Source organism: Dermacentor albipictus, unplaced genomic scaffold, assembly GCF_038994185.2.
Source record: "Dermacentor albipictus isolate Rhodes 1998 colony unplaced genomic scaffold, USDA_Dalb.pri_finalv2 scaffold_131, whole genome shotgun sequence".
NCBI lineage: Eukaryota > Metazoa > Arthropoda > Arachnida > Ixodida > Ixodidae > Dermacentor > Dermacentor albipictus.
This window is the reverse complement of record NW_027225685.1, coordinates 78,818-102,033: the sequence shown is the minus strand read 5'-3', so window position 1 is coordinate 102,033 and position 23,216 is coordinate 78,818. Positions and strand designations below refer to the sequence as shown.

At 45.7% G+C, this 23,216-nt stretch overlaps 1 protein-coding gene and 1 non-coding gene across 3 annotated transcripts in view; one reads left to right on the top strand and one right to left on the bottom strand.

The window, feature by feature from the left end:
- LOC139053469 (uncharacterized peptidase C1-like protein F26E4.3) overlaps window positions 1–18,312 on the top strand; it is a 46,895-nt gene extending 28,583 nt beyond the window's left edge. For both annotated transcript variants that reach the window (XM_070530445.1, XM_070530446.1), the window contains exons 6-12: window positions 4,746–4,887; window positions 6,023–6,176; window positions 10,745–10,907; window positions 12,875–12,920; window positions 14,856–14,979; window positions 16,355–16,397; window positions 17,042–18,312. In XM_070530445.1, the coding sequence (XP_070386546.1) occupies window positions 4,746–4,887; window positions 6,023–6,176; window positions 10,745–10,907; window positions 12,875–12,920; window positions 14,856–14,979; window positions 16,355–16,397; window positions 17,042–17,257 (888 nt within the window). In that variant the 3' untranslated portion in view covers window positions 17,258–18,312. The remainder of the gene's footprint in view (window positions 1–4,745; window positions 4,888–6,022; window positions 6,177–10,744; window positions 10,908–12,874; window positions 12,921–14,855; window positions 14,980–16,354; window positions 16,398–17,041) is intronic.
- TRNAS-CGA (transfer RNA serine (anticodon CGA)) lies at window positions 2,875–2,956 on the bottom strand. The gene has a single exon. It is a non-coding gene; the product is annotated as a tRNA-Ser (tRNA).
- Window positions 18,313–23,216: the final 4,904 nt, after the last annotated feature.

Sequence of the window (23,216 nt, the reverse complement as noted above, 5' to 3'; positions counted from 1 at the left end):
AGAGCAACAATAAAGAAAAAAGACTCGTAGGAAATGAGCCATCACCGTGTTGTGGCGCCAGCGGTATTATCTACATCTGCCGAGCGCTGTAGGAGTTGAGGACTATCTAGACTGGCGGAGAGCTGCACCGATCCCTGAACAATGCAGTTGTTCTCTCGTGAACTACGGAGCTCGCCATCCCGAGAACTACTCTCAACTGCATCGTCCAGCTCGCACATCACTTCGGCACGCCTATCGGGCTCGACATGGGTGCTCGTGTCTGTCGGGTCAACAGTACCCTTTTCTTTACTAGCAACTTCGCTAACATTACAAGCGACGCACACGCGCGGTAACTGTGCCAATTTGTTCGCAGCTGGCCTAGCTGTCTCAACAGTCATCTGTTGGCACAGCACCTTGTCGCTCTCACTCTGGCCTTTAACGGCCTCTGTTGCCACTAAGGCATCGTTAGCAGCTAGTCTTTTTCCTTTACCTATGAATGTGCAGCCAATCTCACAGGCACTACTCTTCTCGTCGGATTTTGGCGAAAATGCGCGAGATACTTGCTCATTCCTGTGCTCTGCACTACCTACAGAATTTTCAGACAGCCGTTGTCTCTGTGCCATTAACTGATCACAATACTCTATCTCTTTTAACAATGCTGCCTTCCCTCTCTCATACTTTTGGTCACGCTCACGCTTACGTTCCTGATACTCACGTTCGCGTTCAATTTCACGTTCTTGACGCTCACGCCTAAGAGTAAGTTCTTGAAGCTCACGCTTCCGTTCATTCTCGCGTTCTTCACGCTTACGCTCACTCTTACATTCACGACGCTCTCGCTCACGTTCACGACGCTCACGCTCCCGTGGTTCTTGTATCACCTCCGAAGCAAGCTCAATGTTTTTATCATCATTGCCACTTTCTTCAATCGCCTTTATGATAGCTGGCGTTTTCATCTGTTCATCCGCCTCAGCTCCCAAATCGTCGCACACCAACAACAAGTCTAACCTCGTCAACCTTCTAAGATCCATGGCAGCTGCCCCGACTGGTGGTTAGAACTGTTTTCCTTAATTAATTTGTGCAAACACACAATGCAACAAACTCCCGATTCCAAGAACTATCAAAATGAACACACAACAGTTGAAGTCTGGCGAATCAAAAAGGAAAAAAAAAACCACGCGCCCACTTACGGTTGCAGCACCCTGCCATCTGGTTCATCTGTCCGCTGTTCCCGGTTCCTCCGGACTCCCTGGGTCGAAGGCTCGCTCTTCTTCGCTACTCCCACCTTCTTAGGACCTCTTTCGACGAAGGCTCTCTCTTCTTCGCTCTTCCCGGTTCCTTAGAATCTCTCTCGACGAAGGTTGATCCGTAGCGCTGCCACCAGCTGTTGCATTCGGAGGCGATCTCACCGCTGCCAACCAGTTGTAGGAGTTGAAGGAAATCCCACCGCTGCCACCAGTTGTAGGAGTCGAGGACGGACTTTGCGATAAAAAAACTTCGGAGGTTTATTTTACATTATTTACAGTGAGACGTCAATGAACAGTCGTACAGTCCTTACGGGCCGGCAGCAACTCGGACGCTGCGGCCCGCGGCAAGAAGTTCGAAAGAGATGAATCCGGGGATGCTCTGCAATCTCTAGCTGCTCCCGGTCTCTCTTTTAAGCCCTTCGATGTCTGGAAGACGCGTCATGTTCGGACAATGGGAGAGCCCGCTCAGATGACGCCATTTTCGGCCAATGGTAGGCGCCCGTGCAGTGGTGTCACACCCGGCGGCTCCCTGCGGTCTTGCCTTGCTGACTTGCAATGCGCTCTTCAAAGGCGGACGGGGCGACGCTTGGGCCCCAATTGTCCGAGGGCCCCCGACTCCCAGCGGTATGGCCTCGCTGGCTTGCAAATGCCCTCTTCAATGGCGTATGGGGGCTACGCTGCCAGGCCTTCCCGGTACATCATAGCCGTTCTGCTTCGTGACCCACTTTACTTCTAACAGTGCCGGGCTATCCCCTCGCTTTCTGGAAGAGTCAAGCAGTGAATAGCTCCACCGGCTGTGGGGCCCGCCAACTTGTTTGCACGTGTCGTGCCTCAGGAATGTGGCATCCGTGCTCCTGCATTCCTTACTTACTTACATTCCTTACTGGTGCGATTCGATGTGGTCTGGGGAACTCGAAGGGGGCTCAGAAAAAGGTTCCGTATCTAACAACCGATTTCCCCCGAGTGGGTCAGTCCGAGGGTGCCGTCTACGTGAAGCAGAGGCCGAAGAGGTGTGTTGCCTCAGCCTTGATAGGATTTTAAGCATCGGATTGTAACTCGAATATACGAGAATACGTAATTCCGATGCGCTGAAACTCAAACATAAAGACTTGTACCTGCCATTTATTCTTGTGTGAGCAACACTTCTCACGCAGACACGAAAAATACCGACCGACTAGAGTCTGACAGCTTCGCAGTAAAAACACACACATATAAGGCAAGTACATTAGGCAAGTGCAGCGTGTTAAAGTAATGAAGTCTTGTCTGTGTAGGAGAACTGGCAATCTGTAACGAATCATTTCGTTACCGTATTGCGTTCGTGAGGCGGGAATGTGCTATATTTACTGGTTCCGTGTGTTGTATGTGATAAGACGTTCCTTGAGACAAGCTAATGCCTCGAAATAGCCAGTTTCCTTTTCGTACCCTGTTTAGGAGCAAATAATTGTAAAAATTATGCACTTTATCGGTTCCAAGCGTAATTTGCTAACGCATTACATCTCAACATATTTCGTATGACCTTTGAAAGGCAGTTTTGCAAGCGAACACATTTATGCAGGACCTTTGTTTTAGCGAACACATTTCCCGCTATGAAGCACATCGTTTTATGCGTGTCCGACAGCGCTTGGTAAAACAAAAAAGAAATCAAAAGAAACGCAGCCGACAGGATTCGAACCTGTGCGGGGAGACCCCAATGGATTTCGAGTCCATCGCCTTAACCACTCGGCCACGACTGCGATACAGTAAGCACAGCTGAAAGCCTCGTCTCAGTCGATGTAAATGATACTTAGCGCAAAGTAGAGCAAGGAATTGCAAATCCCAGATTAACATGTCAGGCTTATTCAGTATTTGTACAAATAACTGGACGATTACCAAAAGAAAAGCACGCAATTTAGTGCTACAAATAAATACTGAGGTTCATTATTTTTTCGTGCGTGGGGCATAGCTAGCACGTGTTGCAACTATATGTTGAAAAACTAAATAGGAACAGGATAAAAAAAAACCTTATAGAGCAACTTTGTAATTATAATGTGGTATAAAAAAACTAGCAGTTAATTTTAAAAGTATTTTCGATATATAAATGAATACGCAAGCTCACAAAGACGACTTTACTTAGCCCAGCAAATGTTAATTGAGCAGCTAAAACCTACGATGTTGCAGACAACTAAACTAATTTAGCTCTCACAATGATAAAAAAAATCTATTCGGTATACATTGATTTTGAGCGTTCTCCTACGGCGTTATTTGCAACCTGGGTGTGCATTTGGAGCCAACAACCTTTGAATATTTATTTACAATAGTGCCAGTCTCTACTGAGACCATAGCAGGTGGGCACTATATGTATGTACATATACAAAGAACACTGATAATGTTAAGTATCAATACATGTATAACGTCAGTTTTGCACTTTAAACATAAACAATTTTCACTACAAAATATATGCACCAAACACAAGTACATGCCATTGTGCGCACAGAGCAATGAAAAAATGAGTGACGTCACGTGCTGGCTTTCGCGCCTTGTTCCTTGCCAGAATTGTTTCGATGGCAACACGTAGTCTGTCCGTGCCGAATGATCGAGTTTCTTTCCCACCCGGCGGCAGCCCTCGCCTGAGCGTCTGTGTTACGTCGTGCGGCCGCTTGAACATTTACTAGCACGCGACGTCGAACTCTTTTTGAAAATTAACTTCGAAGCTATTAGGTAAGATATCCGGCCCAGGTGTAAATTCGGATGCATGCCGAACAGCGTGTGGTTTTGCTTATTTTCGATATATTGGCTTGCTTGATCTTGCAATAAAACGAAACTGATCAGCTCTAAGACACTAGAATGACCAAACCTAATTTTGACGAAGCCTTCATTTTGTATGCAGCATACTGAACATAATTTGACATCTAAATACCACGTCCATCTCTCTCGCACCTTTTCATTTTTTCTTTGTTTTCCGCCCCTCATTCTCTTAGGGTATTTAAACCCCATGTCTCCTTGCCCATGCAGAGTAGCAAGTAGCCGGCTTTACGCCTGCCGGCACAGTCCTCTGCGTTTCATTAAAAAGCTTTCTCTCCCTCGCTCTCTCTCTGTGGAAATGGTCCATGCGTATTCATACCGTCAGCTAGCTTTGGTGATAATTGGCGTTAGTTTGCTCTATAGACCACCGTGTGGCCACAGACGACGAAAGACGCCCGCGCAGTGCTCTCCGAGAGGCATCCGAGTTGTCATAAACAAAAATCCAGAAAGTAGCATCGATACGCCTACCTGCCGGGCGACGATATACAACTGCATCTCTGTGCTTCAGCAAAGGAAAAAGCGGCTTCTAGGACAAGTATGTACCGTGACTAGAAGACGGCTTGCTTTCTCGCTTTCTCCACCTACAGGGGCACGCGCTGCCTTCCTCAATCTAACCAGCTCGCATTTAAACAAGCACTATAGACGTACCAGTTCGACGTGTAATCGAACTATACGTCTCTTGAGCTGGTCTTCTGGTTGTGACGAGGATGTGCGCCTCTCTCTCTCCTCCCTCACCGGCAGACTGTGGAGATGAGCGAGCTGCACCTGAAGAAGCGCGAGCTGCTGCCCGAGGAGTTCGACGCCCGCATCCGCTGGGCGGGCCTGGTGCACGGGGTGAGGGACCAAGGGGACTGCGCCTCCTCCTGGGCCTTCTCCACTGCAGGTAGGGTCGTCGTCGGCACCCGTTTTTTGTACTCGGCGCAACCCGAAATACCCCCCCCCCCCTCCTGCAACAGCAACCTCCAATTACAGCCAACTCTAGCCGTTCAGTGAATAAGCTAGTGAATAAACCTCGATATCCCTCGAAAATTCGAGAGGGGATTGGAACAAAAGGCTATGTGTTCCTGGTGCAAGGACCCCTCACTATACGCCCGAGAATAGTCTAATCTCACTCCTCTGCCGCCCATCCTAGACAGCTTGTTTTTTTTTTCTGGACACAGTGTTGTTACTATAGTTAGAGCGACGGCTATCGACTCTTCACATAACGTTACATGCAAAACTCCACTACTCGCTCATAATATGGACTCCTCAGCATCCTGCAGAAGAGTATTGACAGCTGCTGGAGGATTCATGGATAAGACCCATTTTGCGTGACCGATAGCAGGTGCATATGCTGTGTAACTACCATGATTTGTTCGCGTGCGCTATTGCACATGAGCCCGAATGCGCGAAATATAAGTTCGTTTATAATTCACGTGTACACGCCACACGACCACATAATGCCAACAGACAATGAGGCCAAGGAAAGCGCCGAGGAAATTAGCTTTGGTAGAAATTGACGTTATCGGTACGTTATCTTTTAGTTCACATTCACTTCCCTTTTCTTTATTATGGTCCGCAATTCAATTTTAACTACGGCTAATTTCACCAATGCGTTCTTTGGCTTCATTGTCTGTTGGCTTTCTGCGGTCACGATTAACAAAACAGTCGAGCCTGTCTCTTTCCTTTCATCGCTCTCTCTCATATATATATATATATATATATATATATATATATATATATATATATATATATATATATATATATATATATATATAGCTTATTTGCATCCTTCGCGATCTTCAGTTTAGCCCGAAGTTTCTTTGCCCTCCAAATTTCAGCTGCGTAGATTAGTCGCGGTTCAGCGCACTATAATTATATCGTAATTTCCTTTTGAACAAAGTTTGCGCGTGCAATCGAAGTTGGATTGATCCGACCGTGTTAGTAGGCGTTCCGCCTCGTTTTCGTGTTAGGTCTGTCGCTTCACTGAATCGTCGAGGCCATTTTTTCACACCAGATTCGTTTCTGCAATTTCGCAGCTGTGGCTTCCGACCGGCTGTCGATCCAGTCCCGAGGCGTGGACAAGGTGGAAGTGTCCCCGCAGGACCTGATGTCCTGCCTCAACGGGGGACGCCGAGTCGTCTGCCAAGGTGGACACGCTGACCGCGGCTGGAGGTTCCTCGTCAACTACGGGTGCGTCATTCCGATTCTCCCCAACTTGCAAAGACCGCGAAACTCACAGTTGCCTCGGACGCCACTTACCGTTCTACCACATATCAACCCCGTTTGAAGAAGCAGAATGCGAGCAGGTCCGACGCCTGCGTCGGACACCTCGAGGAAGCGAAGCTTTCGAGCCGTTTGCGCGGGGCTTTGTTGTCCTGACGTTGTTTGCTGCAGCGCGCTGACGCGTTACCTTTCGCCTTTCAGCTCTTCTTCGGAAGGTCTGCTTAGGCAAGTGCCATCCGTGGTGGTCTCGCCTCACCACCTTAATCATAGATTAACGTCTTGAAGGGGCAGCGCAATATGACGAAGACAGAAGGCAGGAACACACAGGACAGCGCTGACGCAGTTCCTGCCTTCTGTCTTCGTCACATTGCGCTGCCCCTTCAATATGTTCAAGCAGTACCAACTCGCCCAAATGTCGGTCCTTCTATAGATTAACCCGCAAACAGGTGCACGTGAGCGAGCTGCTTGGAGCGATTGCTACGTTGATGCTCGTGTATATTGTGTTTTACTTATCGTTTCGCGCGATGTATGCACAGTTTGCGTTGGGTGCTCTGTACTCGAGAGACACACCATGCACGCGAGGCGCGGAGACTTCCGCGTGAGCGCGTTGGGCTGCGTGCGCGGCGATCGAGATGTGCCAGGCAGCTGCCACGCAATTACGGTACATCATCTAAAAGAAAGCTTCACTTAAAAAAAAAAAGAAAGGATGGGGAGGGGGAGGTGCGGATTTCAGCGAGCTATCCAGCTGGAAACTCGTTCGCTGTGACGGCGAAGCATGGTCTCACACTGGATACCGCGTGTTCTCGAGAACAACGCAACGTCTGACTACGCCCGTCTTCGTCCTTTGTGCCTCCGAAATGCGTGCGCAGACTCCAACACTCTCGGAGTCTTGGCAGAATGCATGACCCCGAACAATTTACCGTACCGCGCATGACCGCACGGTAGCGCCCCCACATGCTGACTGGATTGATTTCAAATTCTTCTTTTTTAATGCGCTGTAGAATAACAAATATATTTTAGAAAATACTGCAACCCAACATTCAAAAGCAACGGTCAAGGACTCTGGATTTTTACACAAATTGTATGCCCTCTCCAAGGGAACATAGAATCCTTTAATCTACTGCCGAGCTGAAAAATGAAATTCTGGGATTTTAAGCGTAAAAAAAAAGTGCGCTTTCATTACGAGGCACGCCGTAGTGGGAGACTCCAGATTATTTTACACCATTTAGGGTTCGCGCCCAATACACAGTACACGAGAGCCCTCATCAAAATCCGCTAGCTATGGCCAGGGATCGCGAACCCGCGACCTCGTGCTTAGCAGGCCAACGTCATAGCCGCTAGGCCACCACGGCGGGTCTTCTGCCACGTCCCCACAGGAAGCATCGAAGTACTACGATGTTTAAAAACGAAAGTCCTTTTTCCCAGATACGCATACACTCTCGGTTCGAAACATCAGATAATTGACTATTTTCGAATGCGGCACGGTGCCCTCACTGTGCACCTCGTTTTTCTTGTTGGATTACATCACGACTATGAGAAACTGTGAGCCAGGCTGAGCCTAGAAAAAAAAAAAGGCTCGGATCAGCTAATTTGGCTAAATAAGCAACTTCCTAACAGCGACAGTAAAGTTCCAATGAAAGCCATTAGCTTTATCCAAGGCGTTCAGCAACGCACTTTCCAGTTTTGCGAGAAATAGCCTTGTACTTTCCAACATTGACATGGTTATGCACGTTTTTGAACACAAAGCATTCTTTAAAGGTTACTTTACCGCAATAGCTGTCTTTATGCGGCAAAGCAAACTTTAGTGCTTTTCTTCGTCTCGACGATAGTCCGTCCCTAAAAGGCCCTACGTGCATTACTCTCACGTGTATGCAACTAGGAATTTTGCCATTGCAACTCTGAGACGCTAAGGGTTTTGTCCTCTTACGGGGGAAGGGGGGGGAATACAAGGATGAAAGGTAACCTGTCGTCTCTCCTTGTCTAGTTGTTCAGTACTCCTTCAAGAAAGCTTCAACTTTTTAACTGACATGTCAATTTTAACAAAATTCGGCAGAACGCTTTGTCTTCTTGTCGTCAGAACATGAAAATTTTATCACTCTAGCACAAATAGGAAAAAGCTACACATGTCCCGTTAAGCAAATGAGTTGGTTACTTTATGAAAACTATCATTTGAAAAATGAAGTTAAATTAAATTTTTCAGAATATCTTCTCAAAGCCCTATATTACAGGATAAGGGCAGCTACTTGCAATTTTATCCCTCGTTCTGAAGAAACAGCATCACTTGAAAAAACGGAGTTTTTTTTTTACTATTACCCAGAAATCTACGCTTCTTTCTCGGTAAAAGAAATTTAGAAAAGCGAGATATTTATAGTTTTGTTCCTCAGACATTTTCAGCCTATAGAATCTTTCTTCTCGCCTTTGCAGTTTCGACACCATGGCGTTCCTAGAAGTCCAATTATTTTTGTATACATACTCATAATCTTGTTTTAACAGAGGAGCTGTTCTATGTCGAGCCTTCGCCCTCCGTCGCCCGGTGAAATGCAGGGGGGCAGAGCACGCACCGGGGGAGGAGAGGGGTATAAGAGCGGGTGCTTCGCCGGCGCGCGCCCTTTCGCCCCATGTATTCCACTCGGCGCGAGCGGCAGCGCCAACGTCGCGCAAATCCGGAGCTTCGAGAGCGAGAAGCGCAGGCCAGGCGCCAGCAGAGGCAAGCTAACCCCCAACTTCGAGAGCAGGAGGCCGAGCAGAGACGCCGACGCAAATAGATTCCTCTTACGGAGGGTGCCGAAGGACACCACAAGAGAGAATACCTCCACCGTGAGTGCGGCCACAGCTGCAAGGTGTACGTCCGATAGACTGTGGTGTGATCACAACTTCACGCAACTGAAGAGTGTGCGCAACCCGAAACCGAAGCTCGAATCTAGCAAAACGAAGACAACGAGACAAAAGATTTGCACGAAAATTGCGCTAAACACGAGTTCGAACGCGAGAAAACGACCACCAGCTTCGCTCTTTTTACAGCTTCCACTGCGTGGAACTGGCTTTACTTTTTTGCTCGACACTTCTCTATCAGCCTTGCCTGTAACAGATCCAGTCGTATCAATCTCTTGCTTGTTTCTCCCTCCCCACCCCCAATACTCTAAACGTTTCTTCCTTATCTTGACCGCTGACCGGGTGAGGCTTTACTTTAAATCCAAGCGTTTCTGGGAGGTATATGTTACCTATGGGCACCAGTGAGTGAATCCCTTGGCATTCCATTGGGATCCGCCGAGTGGTCTCCCGATTTTTGCTGCACCATACACATGCCCCATATTGTTTCGAGTACTTGCTCCAGTGTGTTTTTGTCCATTCTTGTAGATCTCTATGGCCCTTCTTTGTTTCCATTCTTTGCATCCAAATCACTGTCTCTGTGTCTCTCACTTTCTTTCTAATGTCTCCTGGCGACGTATTCTCGGGCGATGATTTTCGGCGATACTATCGCCTTCGCGTGGCGTGGTGCTCAACCAGCCAGTCGGTCCATCCAGTTTGCTCAACCAGTCAATCAGCGCACACAGAAAGTGATATCGCCGAAAGCCATCGTCTGAGAATACGTCCCGTGGTTATCTATTTACACTTTCAATTATCCTGTAGTCAGTTGGCAACTTTCTTGACCTCTTCCTCCACGCTTTTCAGGCACGGATACTTGTCGGCAGATGCAGATCTGCCGACGGCCTACTTTGGGACCATTTTTGGCATAGCTACAATATCCCGCAAATTTGTAACAGATTTAACGAAACCTCACCAACTCTGATCAAACCAGGGCTCGCCCTTAGCGGCTGCGGCGGCCGCATTTCGATGGAGGCGAAATACAAAAACGCCTATGTGCCGTGCATTGGGTGCACGTCAAAGAACTCCAAGAGGTAAAAAAATATACGCAACTTCCCCTCCCCCAAATTTGGCATGCCTCAGCATGGTTTTGGCACGGAAAACCCTCGAATTTTAAATCAGGACTCCCCTCGTCCGCGTACGTGGCGCCAACGGCCTGCGATTGCAGCCATCACCTCGTGCGCTTCACAAGCGTGCGCAGCTTTTGCTCTGGAGCGAGCCTACAGATCCAGAATATAGGGAAAAATTCCGTGCTCGGTATCGTGCTGTACAATGCCCATACCAGAACTGGGGAGGGTGAAAACGTGCAATGCACAATATTAGAGGTCGCATCATGCTGTCACCTGCATAAGATACGACATAGCGGACCCACCCTGTATTACACAAGCTGATTTGAGAGCATGTTAAAGAACTCCAAGTGGTAAAAAAAAGAATCCAGTGCCCTCTATATGGTGCATCTGTGTCGCTCAAGAATGTTAAATCCAATCAATCAATCAATCAATCAATCAATCAATCAATCAATTGAGAATTTTGTCTTGTCGTTCGAGCGGATAGTTGGGAACTAGGATCAACAGCAGCAAGAGCCGTGTGCACCTACTAAGTAGCGCGACTGCGCACTGAGAATTATAATTCTGCCGCGTGACGACTGTGCGGCCATTCCCTTCACGCAGTGGCGTAGCCGAGGAGTGCTACCCGTACGAAGGCGCACGGAACAATGCCAGCGCCACCTGCCGCATCCCCCGGCGACGCATCCCTACCGAGGACGCGCAGTGCCCCACGGGAAGGACGGACCAGAAGTACTTCTCCACTCCGCCTTACAGGGTGCCCGCTAACGTGAGTGTCCCAACCCCCTTGCAAGTCTTCTGCGATGCGCCTGAAACGGTACAAACACTGTGGGTACAGACGCGTTATGGATAAACATTGTGGCCAACTGTTCACGGGAATACGAGAGGGCGCTGCCCGAACTTGGGGGCGGAGCTTATACAGGGCCCCTCTGGCTGCGGGTGTCAATAATATTGGTCCGATTAACTGCGCAAGCTTAGAAAGGGGCCAGCACCACCTAATAAAATTTACCTGCTACTTAGCGATGTGCTTCCAGGTTTGCCACTAGGCAAGTTTACTCCTGCCACATGCATGTGCTCTCTTCAATCGGGCCACACTATGTTGTATTAAAATGGGGAAGCTTCTTTGTTTCAAAAGCTTACACCGCCACGAAGCATAATTCCAGGATGCGCATTCTAAACACAAGGGAATATGCGACGCTCGTGAAGTACACGATAATAAGAAAAATTCCGACAGAACTTATAATGAATGGCGACGTTGATGCATTTAGCATTGAAAGAGTGTAGCGACACACTGTACTGACACTGCAGAGACACGTCATGTATGTGGTGTGTATGCAGCCGGGTTACTCTCTCACGTTTCCCCCGCTAGGCATGCTGCGCCATCTAGCGGCGCGGCTGCGAAGTGTGCCCGTGTGTATATTAAGACAACTTTGTCTGAACATTGTCACATGGTAGCGACAATATTATATTAGCAGTGTCATGTGATATTGACAGTCAATATGTATGACGCGGGTTTGATTCCACCCAGCACCAGAGAAAATTTTAATTTTCTTTTACGACTGAAGAGCGGCACATACCCTGTGGAACATACCAAATGACCCAAATTGGCATCTAAGAATTAATTGAAGAATAGCAAACTGGGCGAGTTGGTAGAGTCTTCTTTCTTTTTTTGTTCCATGTCAGTCATAGCACTGCCCTTCAGACAAGGTTCATCTGGAAGAGCACCACATACCGAGCGGCACATAATCAGTCACCCAAGTTGGTAGCAAGGAAGCTTGCTGAAGAGCACACACACCCAGTGGCATGTAACCAGTAAGCCAAGTTGGCACAACAGTTTGCATGGCAGTCCAATGCTCTACCCATTAGACCATGGACTACCCAGCTACTCAAGTTGGCGGTAAAACAATTGGAGATCTAATAGACAGGCAGAAATGAAATCACTTGAAAGTGCGTGGAGTACCCCAAGAATGCTAATCACATTAAAATAGATAGGAAAATTGTAACACACCTCCTTAATTAAACAGTGATGTCTTGAAATAATCGCAGCTCTACATCTGACTGACAAGTTTTAACACTATTAGGAGTAGTCTTGTTCATTATTACACGATGTCGTGAAACTAATGGCAGTTAGTAAAATGCTAGTGCAAAGGATTTGGATTGTGTACAAAACAGGACAGCAAAAGCTGCTCTTGTATATCTACATGCATATCAATGTTGCAAAATGCAGGTTGAGCTTTATTTCCTGTCTGCATTTAATGCACTGATGTCCCACTTGGAGAATATTTAATAATTGTAATACTAGTAGGATTACCAATCAAAAATTGAAAATGGCCAACCTGGATTGGAGTGTAAGTGTCCCAAAAAGCAACATGCATATACTAGACTTACACATCTTAAGTTTCAAGAAAGCTCAAGTTCTGAAGCTCAGCTGCTGCACACACTCTTAACAGAGAAACTAAGCACATGAACACCTGCCACTTCACAAAATATACTTGCTGTATGCTAACCCATTGAATTAAGCTTTATCTGTACCAATATTTTGAGGGCAAACCAACTCGTGGGCTGTGCAGAAGCACACAAAGTACTTCATGATCGTCTTTGTGTCCTCGAAATCTCCTAATATTCAGTACATCGACAATAAACACAAATGCATCCATGAAAATTGAGTACAAAAGACACATTATTTCACGCGATTCAGTTGTGCGGCAGTAACATTCATCCTTGTGGTTGTTACAGGAGGAAGACATTATGCAGGAGATCTACGCCAACGGTCCTGTCCAAGGTAAGCAAGCCTTTATCAAAGAAGCAGAACCAGTATTCACAAGGAAGTTGTGTTCTTACAATAGAACTACTCATAAATGAAGATGTTGGCCAAGCATCGCATTAGACCCTGTCTGCTCGATGAAAACATACAAGGGTACCTAGTGAGCGCCCACAAACCCATTGCGTACTTGCATACTCTGAAAATGCACCCAGCGAGTTTTCATTGAGTGGTCATGGTTGGACATGTTACTGAAAGCAGCCAGCCAATGAAAGATGGCGCTTACCAACTGAAAGCTTTGTAAATGCAGACCCTGGGGTCTGTATTGCACGTGCACGTCTTTAACTTCTTAAGATATGCTACATCAAAGAATATTGCTGCAAATTTTGCCGAGTAGTGCTAGACGGGTCATTCCCTTGCTGTGCAAAAAAGCAGTCACTCCATAAATGCAAGGAACAAGGTAACGTCACTAACCATGCAGAGAAGTGTTTGTCTTTACTTAAGCAGCACAAGCTGTGGTTTTATATTTTTTGAGCAATAACTGTCGTGGCGCTGAACACCCATAACATTTTTCGCACTCAAACGAAAATGCTCTGGCAGCTTCTTTGAAAGCAAGTTAACCTAGCCAAGCACTGCGAACCAGTCCCAGAGACTATGGCCTGGGTTTCGAGGCTGGTATTACAGCACAGAATAAGGCTATTTGCATAGGTTGTGTTAAAGCAGCAAGAAACTAAGCTGCTATGTAAGCTCGTACTGAAGGTCGTGCACGAAATAATCGCATTCTCTTGTCCAAACGAAAACAATCACTGCACAGATTATAATTAATTACACATCACACATATGCTGTAGAAACACTAATGAAGAGAAGTGACCATGGGCAGGAAATCGATTTGTACTGCACGTTATTAGAACATAAATATTGAAACAATATTGTACAATACATATACAGTACTATGTATGTAAAAACTGTAAAAACAATACAATGAACATCATACATATTGTAATGAGAAAAAACAGTCAACCGTCCTTCCGAAGACTTGGTTTTATGATAATGAAGTACATTCGAAACACACTGGCTCATACCCACTCTGGATGATGGGTCACGAATGAGGTGGTTGTATGCCCAGTTTGTGACTTCAGAAAGATTAACTTGAAAAGGTAAAACTGTGAATGAAAAAGTAGTGTGTAACTGGGGAGTGAGACAGCTGAATGGCTCATTATATTTTAATATATATAAAAAGATTCACTGAACCATGTACAACAGAAGGAATGTAGAAAAGTTTGCAATAGGAATAGTAAGGAAACTAAGAATTAGCACGATATATGTTTTGTCACTTGAAGAGATTCAAACACAGAGTTAAACACGTTCCCGTGGCTAAAACCCAGTGTCGAGACTCCAAAGAATTTACTTGTTCAATCCTTTTCTCGGGTTGCCCTGTAACGTTCATCATAACAACATACTTCTCTTTTTTTTCCGCAAGTGAAAAAAGACTGCACTCATATTGTATTGCACTAGTGGCATAATGATTTATTTCACTTTTCGTGCCTTTTTTTCCAGATGGCGCTTGTGATAACTATTACTCAGGATGACTGAATCTTAAAAATACCAAAAGGCTTTCATCTAACTGTCGAATTAAGTGATGGGATGATAACTTCAACTTCCACTTCCTGGAACATCCACTTCCTTTCTTAGAACTCTGTGCTCACTAGTTTCCTGTCAAGAACGCTAAGTCATCCTGATTACAAGCGCGCCGTTCGTGACCTGGAAGTAGCCGGTGCGCAGCGTTAAAGGAAAGAAATGCACGCAAAATAGACAACAATGATTGTTGCAGGACAACTAAACACCCCGAAGTGTGCAAACAGTTATTATAATGTACCACCCAAAGGAGTTGCCAGTACTCCCTTTTGCCAATCTCTGATGAGGTGACTCCTTTCCGACTCTTCATGTGTTTGCAGCACTGATCCTGGTGAAGGAGGACCTCTTCCTGTACCGCTCGGGAGTCTACAAGCACACGCGCATCTCCGAGTCCCTGCCACCCGAGTTCCGTAGGAGCGGATGGCATTCAGTTCGCATTCTCGGGTCTGTATACGCCTCTGTGCCCATGATTTGAAAACAATTATAATCTAAGACCATGTGGGCTGCTATCAAGCGTATATGCAAAGAATACCACTCCGGCTCACCAACTCGGTGCAGTGTGGCAAAAACTACGGGCCTCTCGACTGCCGAAAGCGCCATGCGACTAGTTGGCGCGGCACTTCTTTGTATTTTGTGAGCTTTCTTCCAGGCTTAGGAACTTCTATGTAACACATATTGAGCAACAGAAAGCTGGGTCATAAGTTTTTCAAAACGATCTGTGACTTTATCATTGACACTTTAATGTGAGAGCTTGTTAAGGGCCTCGTGTCGCAGAAAACCCTGTGTCGGCGTCCAGCTTCCGCTGTCCTGCAAGTGAACATTGCCTTGTATATTTTGTACGGCGCTAAAGTTCAATCACTAAAGTTGCTCAGGCCTTGTCTTCCATTCTTTACAAAGTTATTCCTCAGAATTTTGAGAATGACAACCACAAACAAATGCCATGAAACAAAACACTGACAGTGCACGCTTTCTATGTTAAATCTTCTCAGAGTGAAATACTATAAGTGTGAAACAATAACAGAAGATTGACCCATGCAAGAGGCCGCGTTTCTATCAGAAAGCTCGCCTTTGCGCACAGCGTTCGCCGCCAGCGTTTCCCAGTAAACATTGCTTGGTTACGTAAGCTGCTGTCGCCAGGAAGTGTGAGACTCAGTTGGGGATCTTCGAATGCTTTCACGTTTCACTCTTAAAGGTGAAGCTTGAGCGTCCTCTAAATTTTGCTCTCAATATGAAGCAATTGATTATTTAATAATAATGATGTAATTAGGGGACATACAAAAAATAGACCGACTTGCTCCAGGCGATGGCAAACAACATTACCTTGGTTGTGTCCAGCTATGTGGCACTTGCATATTTTTAAAATTTTGGCGCAAGTTATGTTGGACACATTGTGTAAGTAGTATTCTAGATATACTGGAGCAACTTTTCTGTTGTGGATAGTTTAGAAAACCAATGACTAATTACTGTACTAATTATGTTATACTTTTAATAACATTTCATTGCTTTTATTGCACAAATGTACTTTCCATGACTAGGAATAAAGGTGAACAAGTTGTTCTAACTTTCCTCGAAGTGGAACTGCGTAAGAGCAATATAGGGTTAAATGAAGCCCAGGTGGCCAAAATTTGGCCGGAGCTCTGCGCTATGCAGTGTCCCTGAAAGCTCATGTACAGCTGCTCCTTATAAGGTTTGAAAACTACCCCCTCTCTTCCCAAAATAAGGGGCTCGTGGTGTTACATCCTAATTACTGCTTTTTCCACGGGCCCTCGAGACCTTTGGAGGTGCGACAGCAAACATTGTGGCTGCTTTCATGTTTCAGATGGGGCATCGACAGGTCTCACTACCGGCCAGTCAAGTACTGGGTAAGTGGCTCTTCTGTTTCACGCTTAGTTTCTTATTTCCTGCTGCCATGCTGCAGTGTCAGAATAACCTGTCAGAATAACGAGAACAGGCAGGGACCGTCTTTTGATTTAATTTTTACAATTTTTTCTTTCCTTTATTTTTTTTTGCCCTTTCTCAATGGCTTGCACGACACCACGTTTTCGCTATCGCCACTCTCGCTATCACACCACTGGGTGATAAGACTTGAGCAGAACCGGAGGAATATAACTATGGTTCGGAACCAAGGGCAGCAATTTCTAAAAACCAATTTCATTGCCTTTCTTTCTTTCCATTTATGGCTTCGTTACAAATACAGACTCTGGGCAGCCGTGTCACCGCCAACTCCTGATGTTTGGCAAATGTGGAAAACGCCACATAAGATAAAGACGACTATTATCAGAGACGCCTAAACAGTTCGCAATGGACTTCTGCACTAGTGTAGTATAAAGTACTGCACTTGCGCTATGACAATAGGTACAGCATGAAGAAGACATGGTCATTGCTGCCGTTAGGCGCGTCTCTATAGCCGTACTGAAAACCACACTTCTGCTGGTTCATGCTAATCAAGTGCAATCGAGATAGCACAAAAAAGGTACCTTCTAATCATGGCTCCATCGGTGCACAGCTCTGCGCCAACTCTTGGGGCCATGCCTGGGGCGAGAACGGCTACTTCCGCGTCGTGCGGGGCGAAGACGAAAGCCAGATCGAGTCCTTTGTGCTGGCCGTGTGGGGCCGCAGCTACGCCTCCTACTACCGGCAGCAGGCATCAGGGCCACGGGAGCGCGAGTATGACGGATACCCCGGCGGCTACCCTGGCTATCCGCCCAACGAGCTGAGCTAAACCCCACCACCCACCTTCTACCATCGCAGTGCATTCACGCCTCTATGTGCCTCCATTTTGCACTAAACGAGGGCTGGATTGCGCATATGTACACTTCATCAAAACTGACTGCAAAACATCGTGCATGCATTCAAAAGTCTGAACCACCACACTAACACTTGAAAACCTTCCATTGTGCCACTTAGCGGAACAATGACGTTAGGTTATTTAGTAAACTGTGCCTGGAATTGCTTTTCATGGGCTTTCCTCAAATTTATATGTTTCACCTTCATGTGCCAAAGCTTCTCATTGTACACATGAAATGAAAGCAATGCGTTCCTAGGCAGATATTTTGTGCAAAAGCACATAAAGTAGACCGAGTTATGGTGGCTGCAAACAATGAGACTGCATTTTCATTACACTAGGCGCTGCTGAACAATACGTTGCTGTGACACAATAGGTTGAAACCACCCAAGTGATTTATGCCCTCCAGCCGGCCTCCATGAAATTTGATTCTGACAGAGCCACAGAGTTCTCAATGTTCTTGAATTCCTGCTCTAACATGGCACATCCACGTATGTGCAGCAAGTTTGTTATGTCTAATATGGTCACATACTGTTAGCAAAGAATGTGCCATTGTGAGTTTTATTTTGCTAATAGTTTCAACCTTGTCAACCATCTACTACTTCATTGTCCATGCTGTACAACAAGGTCACAGTAGAAAGCATGCATTACATGTACTTGCACAATAAACAATACAAACAATGTGTTCACGGTCAGGTCCACCACCTTTTGGTAACATAAGACTTCCCATGTTATGTTATCTCATGTAGCTGTTTCATTTTTGTGGTATTTCAGGCAATGCATTTGAATTCTATGTAACATTACCACAATCTTTTCTTGCTTCGTTTATTTACAAGATGTCAGAAATTTTATTCTTGCCAGCTTATGCTGACATTCAGTGTTTCAAGAGTGTTTGCATTGTTTACATCCTGGCCTCGGGCCTGTTTTACGAGCTGTACACATTTCTCGTAGGTAAATAAATGTATCACTGCCAATGCACTATCACTACAAAAGTGTTCTAGTGAGCTCTTGAGCTTTTCGTGTTTGCTTGTTCCACAAACACAGGTGAGTACACACTTGAATACCATCCTTATAGGAGCTACCTGTCCTGCAAACAATAGGGGGTTCCTCTGGATGCCAAATACAGCACATATTTGTCTCCTGATCAAGTTTTTTGAACAAATGATGAAATGAGCCTCAAATGATGGATTCGAATCTTCTCTTGTAATGACAAACTTCACTAATTGTGTGCTCGCTGTAATTGTCATTATATCAAACAAAAAAAATCTAGCACAAGTCTTCGTTCTTGTGGCAAAGTGCAAGTGAAAAGCAAAATGGCACGTGCCTCATGACATGAACCTGCTTTTGTCCAGTAGCCTGCCAAATTGTGTAATTCAGGTTCAAAATTTCCTTCTCTTGAAACTTTAGAAACCATAGTGAGCACCAATAAGTGAAATAAGACTTAGCTACCATTCAGTCACAACTTGGAATGCTTTCCTATAACATTTACAGTTTTCCTTAATTATAAAAGCACGTTCACTTAAAATGATAGTGGTTCTGTCAGAGACAGACTGCCGTAATCCTGCACTATTGCATATCCCCTTCAGCGGCGGTGTGTACATTTGTACACATTAAATTTGGCGCCACGTCGCGCGCCCGCCTTTCCTTCAAATTGGGTAACACACCACGTGAGCATTGAGACATGCTTCCTTAGTGGACAGCTAGCGCCATCTAGGTTTTATGCGAAGCATATTACGAGAGCTCAACCCAGCTCCTCAGGCGCGGCGGTGTCGCCATGAAATCACGTGACACCGTGACATCACGACAGAGGAGAAGTGGCTTTGGCTCAACTCTTGCAAGACGGGCTGGGTGGGAATCGAACCAGGGTCTCCGGAGTGTGGGACGGAGACGCTACCACTGAGCCACGAGTACGATGCTTCAAAGCGGCACAAAAGCGCCTCTAGTGAATGCGGTGTTGCCTTAGAAACGAGCTGTTTCTAAGGCGTGCGTCTCTTGCTCAGGCGCACATTTCGTTGCCGCGCCGAACGCTGCTTTGCTCGACGCTCACCGCGTCCAATGCGGGGCGCGTAGTCGCTGCCCTGTAGCCCATTGTCTTACACCCCTTGGCGGGTCGACGGGAACGCTGTCGCGTTCCACTCTTGAAGGCGAAGCAGTAATGCATGAGTTGTTTCTTCGTCTAGCCGAACCAAATATAGCCAAGCAACAGCAGTTCACCAGGCTAAACAGTGGTTCAACAACTAAAATAAAGGCTAGTATGCTTCGCATCCTGGGCTTAACCTTACCTAAGCCACAGCCATTTTTTTTTACGGCAAAGCACAAGTCAAAACAAACATTCAAGATGGACGCCTCTACCTTTTACGGATCGGCACGTGAGTGCACTCCGATAATTCTTGTTTTTTCTCATGTAAAGTTTGTTTACAAAAATGATATTCATATCAGCTTAACACATATGGTTATGGCTTGTTGCAAACAACGATTTTTTTTTGTTTTTGTTAAGGATGGCTTGGTGCCGTGCAGTCAAATATGTGTGTGTACAATTGTACACAAGGCGCCTCAAGGCTGTCTCATCAGATCACTTTACCTGGGCATTTTATTTTGTTTCTAACGGGTAATGCTGAACTTGTACGTATCTTTTATGCATGATAGGTCTTAGAGACCATTCAGAATGCTGGCAAAAGGCATCGACGACGTCGGCCCAGGCTCTTTTGGCCAGAATTGCTGACGGGAACATCTCAGATGGGGACTTCTCAGACGATGAATTCGAAGAATCTGCCGAAATTGTGGTAAGTTTGGCCACTACTCAAAATAAATTTTATATTTTGCTGTTATTTAGTTCTATAACTTTTTCATTTTATTCTAGGCTGCTTCAAATGAAGATCCTTTCCTAAATGACCACGACATTAGTAGCAGTGAAGATGAAGAGAATGTGCAGCCACCGCCAATAAAAAGGAAGAAAACGGTTGTGAAGTGGATTAAGAAGAAATTCTCACCAGTAAACACTGAGTGCAGGTTCATCCCTGACCGAGGATCTGCTATCCTTGAGCCGCTTGAGAACTTTGTGAAGTACTTTCCAGAGAACATTTTTTATTTTTGATGACATAGCACATTTTACCAACGTTTATGCACTGCAAAGAGATGGAGTTGAGCTAAATACCACATCGGCAGAAATCAAAGTTCTCATTGGCATTATGATACACATGGGAATCTTGAAGTTTCCTCGGATCCGCATGTATTGGCAGGAGGACACAAGAATACCATGTATTGCGAATGCAATGACATGCAAACGATTTTTCAAGCTTCGAGCAGCACTGCATGTTACTGATGGCAATGCTCCGCTGGATCCACCGAAGAACAAGTTTTGGAAAGTGCCACCAATCATTGATGCTGTCAGAAGTCGATGTCTTGCTCTGCAGCCTCTCGCCGAAAGCAACATCGACGAACAGATGGTGCCCTTTACAGGAAGGGTCGCTGCTAAGCAGTTCGTGAAGAACAAGCCAAACCGTGAAGGAATAAAAGTATTCGTCCGCTGCAGTTTGAATTCTACCAAGGGAAAGGCACTGGCGTAAGCAAGGACCATTCACATTTGGGTCTTGGTGGATCGGTCGTGATGCGGCTTGTGGAATCGCTCCCGCGCGGTCTGAACGTTAGATGCTACATGGAAAATTATTTTTCTTCTGTGCCGCTCTTCCGAGAGCTGAAATTGCTCGGTATTTTCGCCTCTGGTACGATTAGGTCCAACAGAATTCTAGGCTGTGAGCTCAAAAGCGAAAAAGAATTGAAAAAGGAAGGGCGTGGAAGCTACGACTTCAAGATTACCCAAGAGGAAGACCTTGTCATTGTTCGCTGGCACGACAATGGTCCAGTCAACATGGTCTCTACAGTTGTAGGACTAGGCAACATCCCTAAGGTGAAGAGATGGAGTGAAGCTGCCAAGGCACATGTCGACATCGATTGTCCGCAGGTTATCGCGGACTACAATCAATTCATGGGTGGCGTCGACAAGCTGGACTTTTTGGTGTCGCTCTATCCCCTCAAAGCAAAGACGAAGAAATGGCCAGTAAGAGTTATCTCCCCCTTCATTTGCTTCGCAGTGTGCAACAGCTGGCTTTAGTACATTCGCGACGCGAATGCAGAAGGACTGCCGAAAAAGGAAGTGAAAGATGTTATGGCCTTTCAATCAGACATTGCACGCTGTTTGATTTCAAGCAACAGGACTGCGCCAAACAGGAGGGGTAGACCAAGCACCAGCTCTCCAAGTCCTGTCCGAAAATCACATGTCGGTATGCCCCTTCCAACAAATTCCACAAGGTTTGATGGCAATTACCACTGGCCTATTCACATCAGTGCCAACTTCCCGCAAAGGTGCCGAAACACACGCTGTGCTTCAAAGTCTCGAGTTTGCTGTTGCAAATGCGGTGTTTTTCTCTGCCTAAGTGCCACAAAGGATTGCTACTATGAATTTCACGTCATAAAGTAGGATCCGTCGAAGCAGGCAAGCTGAGATGCATTGTAAATACACTCTTAAGTACTTTTGCCAAGTTACCAACAACAGTTACTCCTTGTGTAAGTGGCCGTCAAGATAATTTACGTCCTGTAGGCGCCATGTGTACAAATGTACACATCAGAAAAATTTTTTGTTGGCTCAATAAACATGTTTTCATTCATACCACTGACTTTGGGTCGCTATTTAGAGGCAATATTTGAAGGAACCACAATTTTCCTTCGTGTTTCTCTTAATTCGCGCCTGAAGGGGATATGGACTCTCAACCTTTCATTGTCACATATTACATTATAAATGGCTACTGCTGTAGGTGCACTGAAAAGAAAAAATTGACATAGCACTTCTTACATTACATTGGTAAAACAAAACAACAATAAATTCTTTTTTTAGGTTTTTTTTACACTGTTTACAGGATATTGTTACATGAAAGTAAAAACTTTCCGACTGCTTGTAATGCATGGGGTCATATCACATACAAGACCGGAAAAATAAAAAAAAATAAGGATCTTTCAAGTTAGCAATCTTTAGTATCACATGTTCTCATGCCATCTGTAGTTCCTGCTTAGTGCAGCTAAGAGGCCTAAATATTTGAGAAGCATCAATGTTAAGGCTGCTATTTCCTGCGGTTGTGTCTCCTGACATCCTCAACAGTTTGTTCAAAAGAGCACAAATCATTAAAGAAGCAGTGAACAATTACAGTAGAACGTTGATACCATCTTATTAATACTATTTACCGGTGCCAACGGCCATGACTGAGAACACAAAAGAACACATACAGATCCACTTAGTTTTTATCGTTTCGTGCATCCCCAGAAAACACTACCTTTTGGCACCAACATTCACTAGATCGCCAAACTGCCATCATATGATACATTTTCCGGCCGCCAGATCCCATGTAAACAAGAAAAGGTATCCGGTATGCACGACTGAGAAAAACTAGCCGGTTGCACTGCCCACGTCTCACGTGAAAAAGCTGGTGTGCACTAAGGTTCTTATTTGGGTACCAGTAAATCTTGTTCCAGGTCGCTGCACGCCACGTTCGTAGCTGTCGCCGCCAACCCTACTGTGATAAGCACCTTCACCTATCTGTTTCAAAGCGTGTGGGGTGTAGTGCCGTTGGAAACGTACTGCATCGTTTTAATAGGTGATAACTCAAGTATGCTGCCCTTCCCTACTGCCGGTGGTGCAAAGGGAGCGTCATGCATCTCTCTGGCATGATCGTAAGTATCCCACTACCCACCAGCTCAGTTTTATGTGTATTTCCTGTCGCGATCTTAAAACAGTACACAATTGGAAAACAACGATATGCGTCTCAGGTCGCTTAGGCCCTACTAGCTTGACACGCATTCGCGTCTCATGCTGCAACAATTCATGCTGAGTGGGCACAGCAAAACT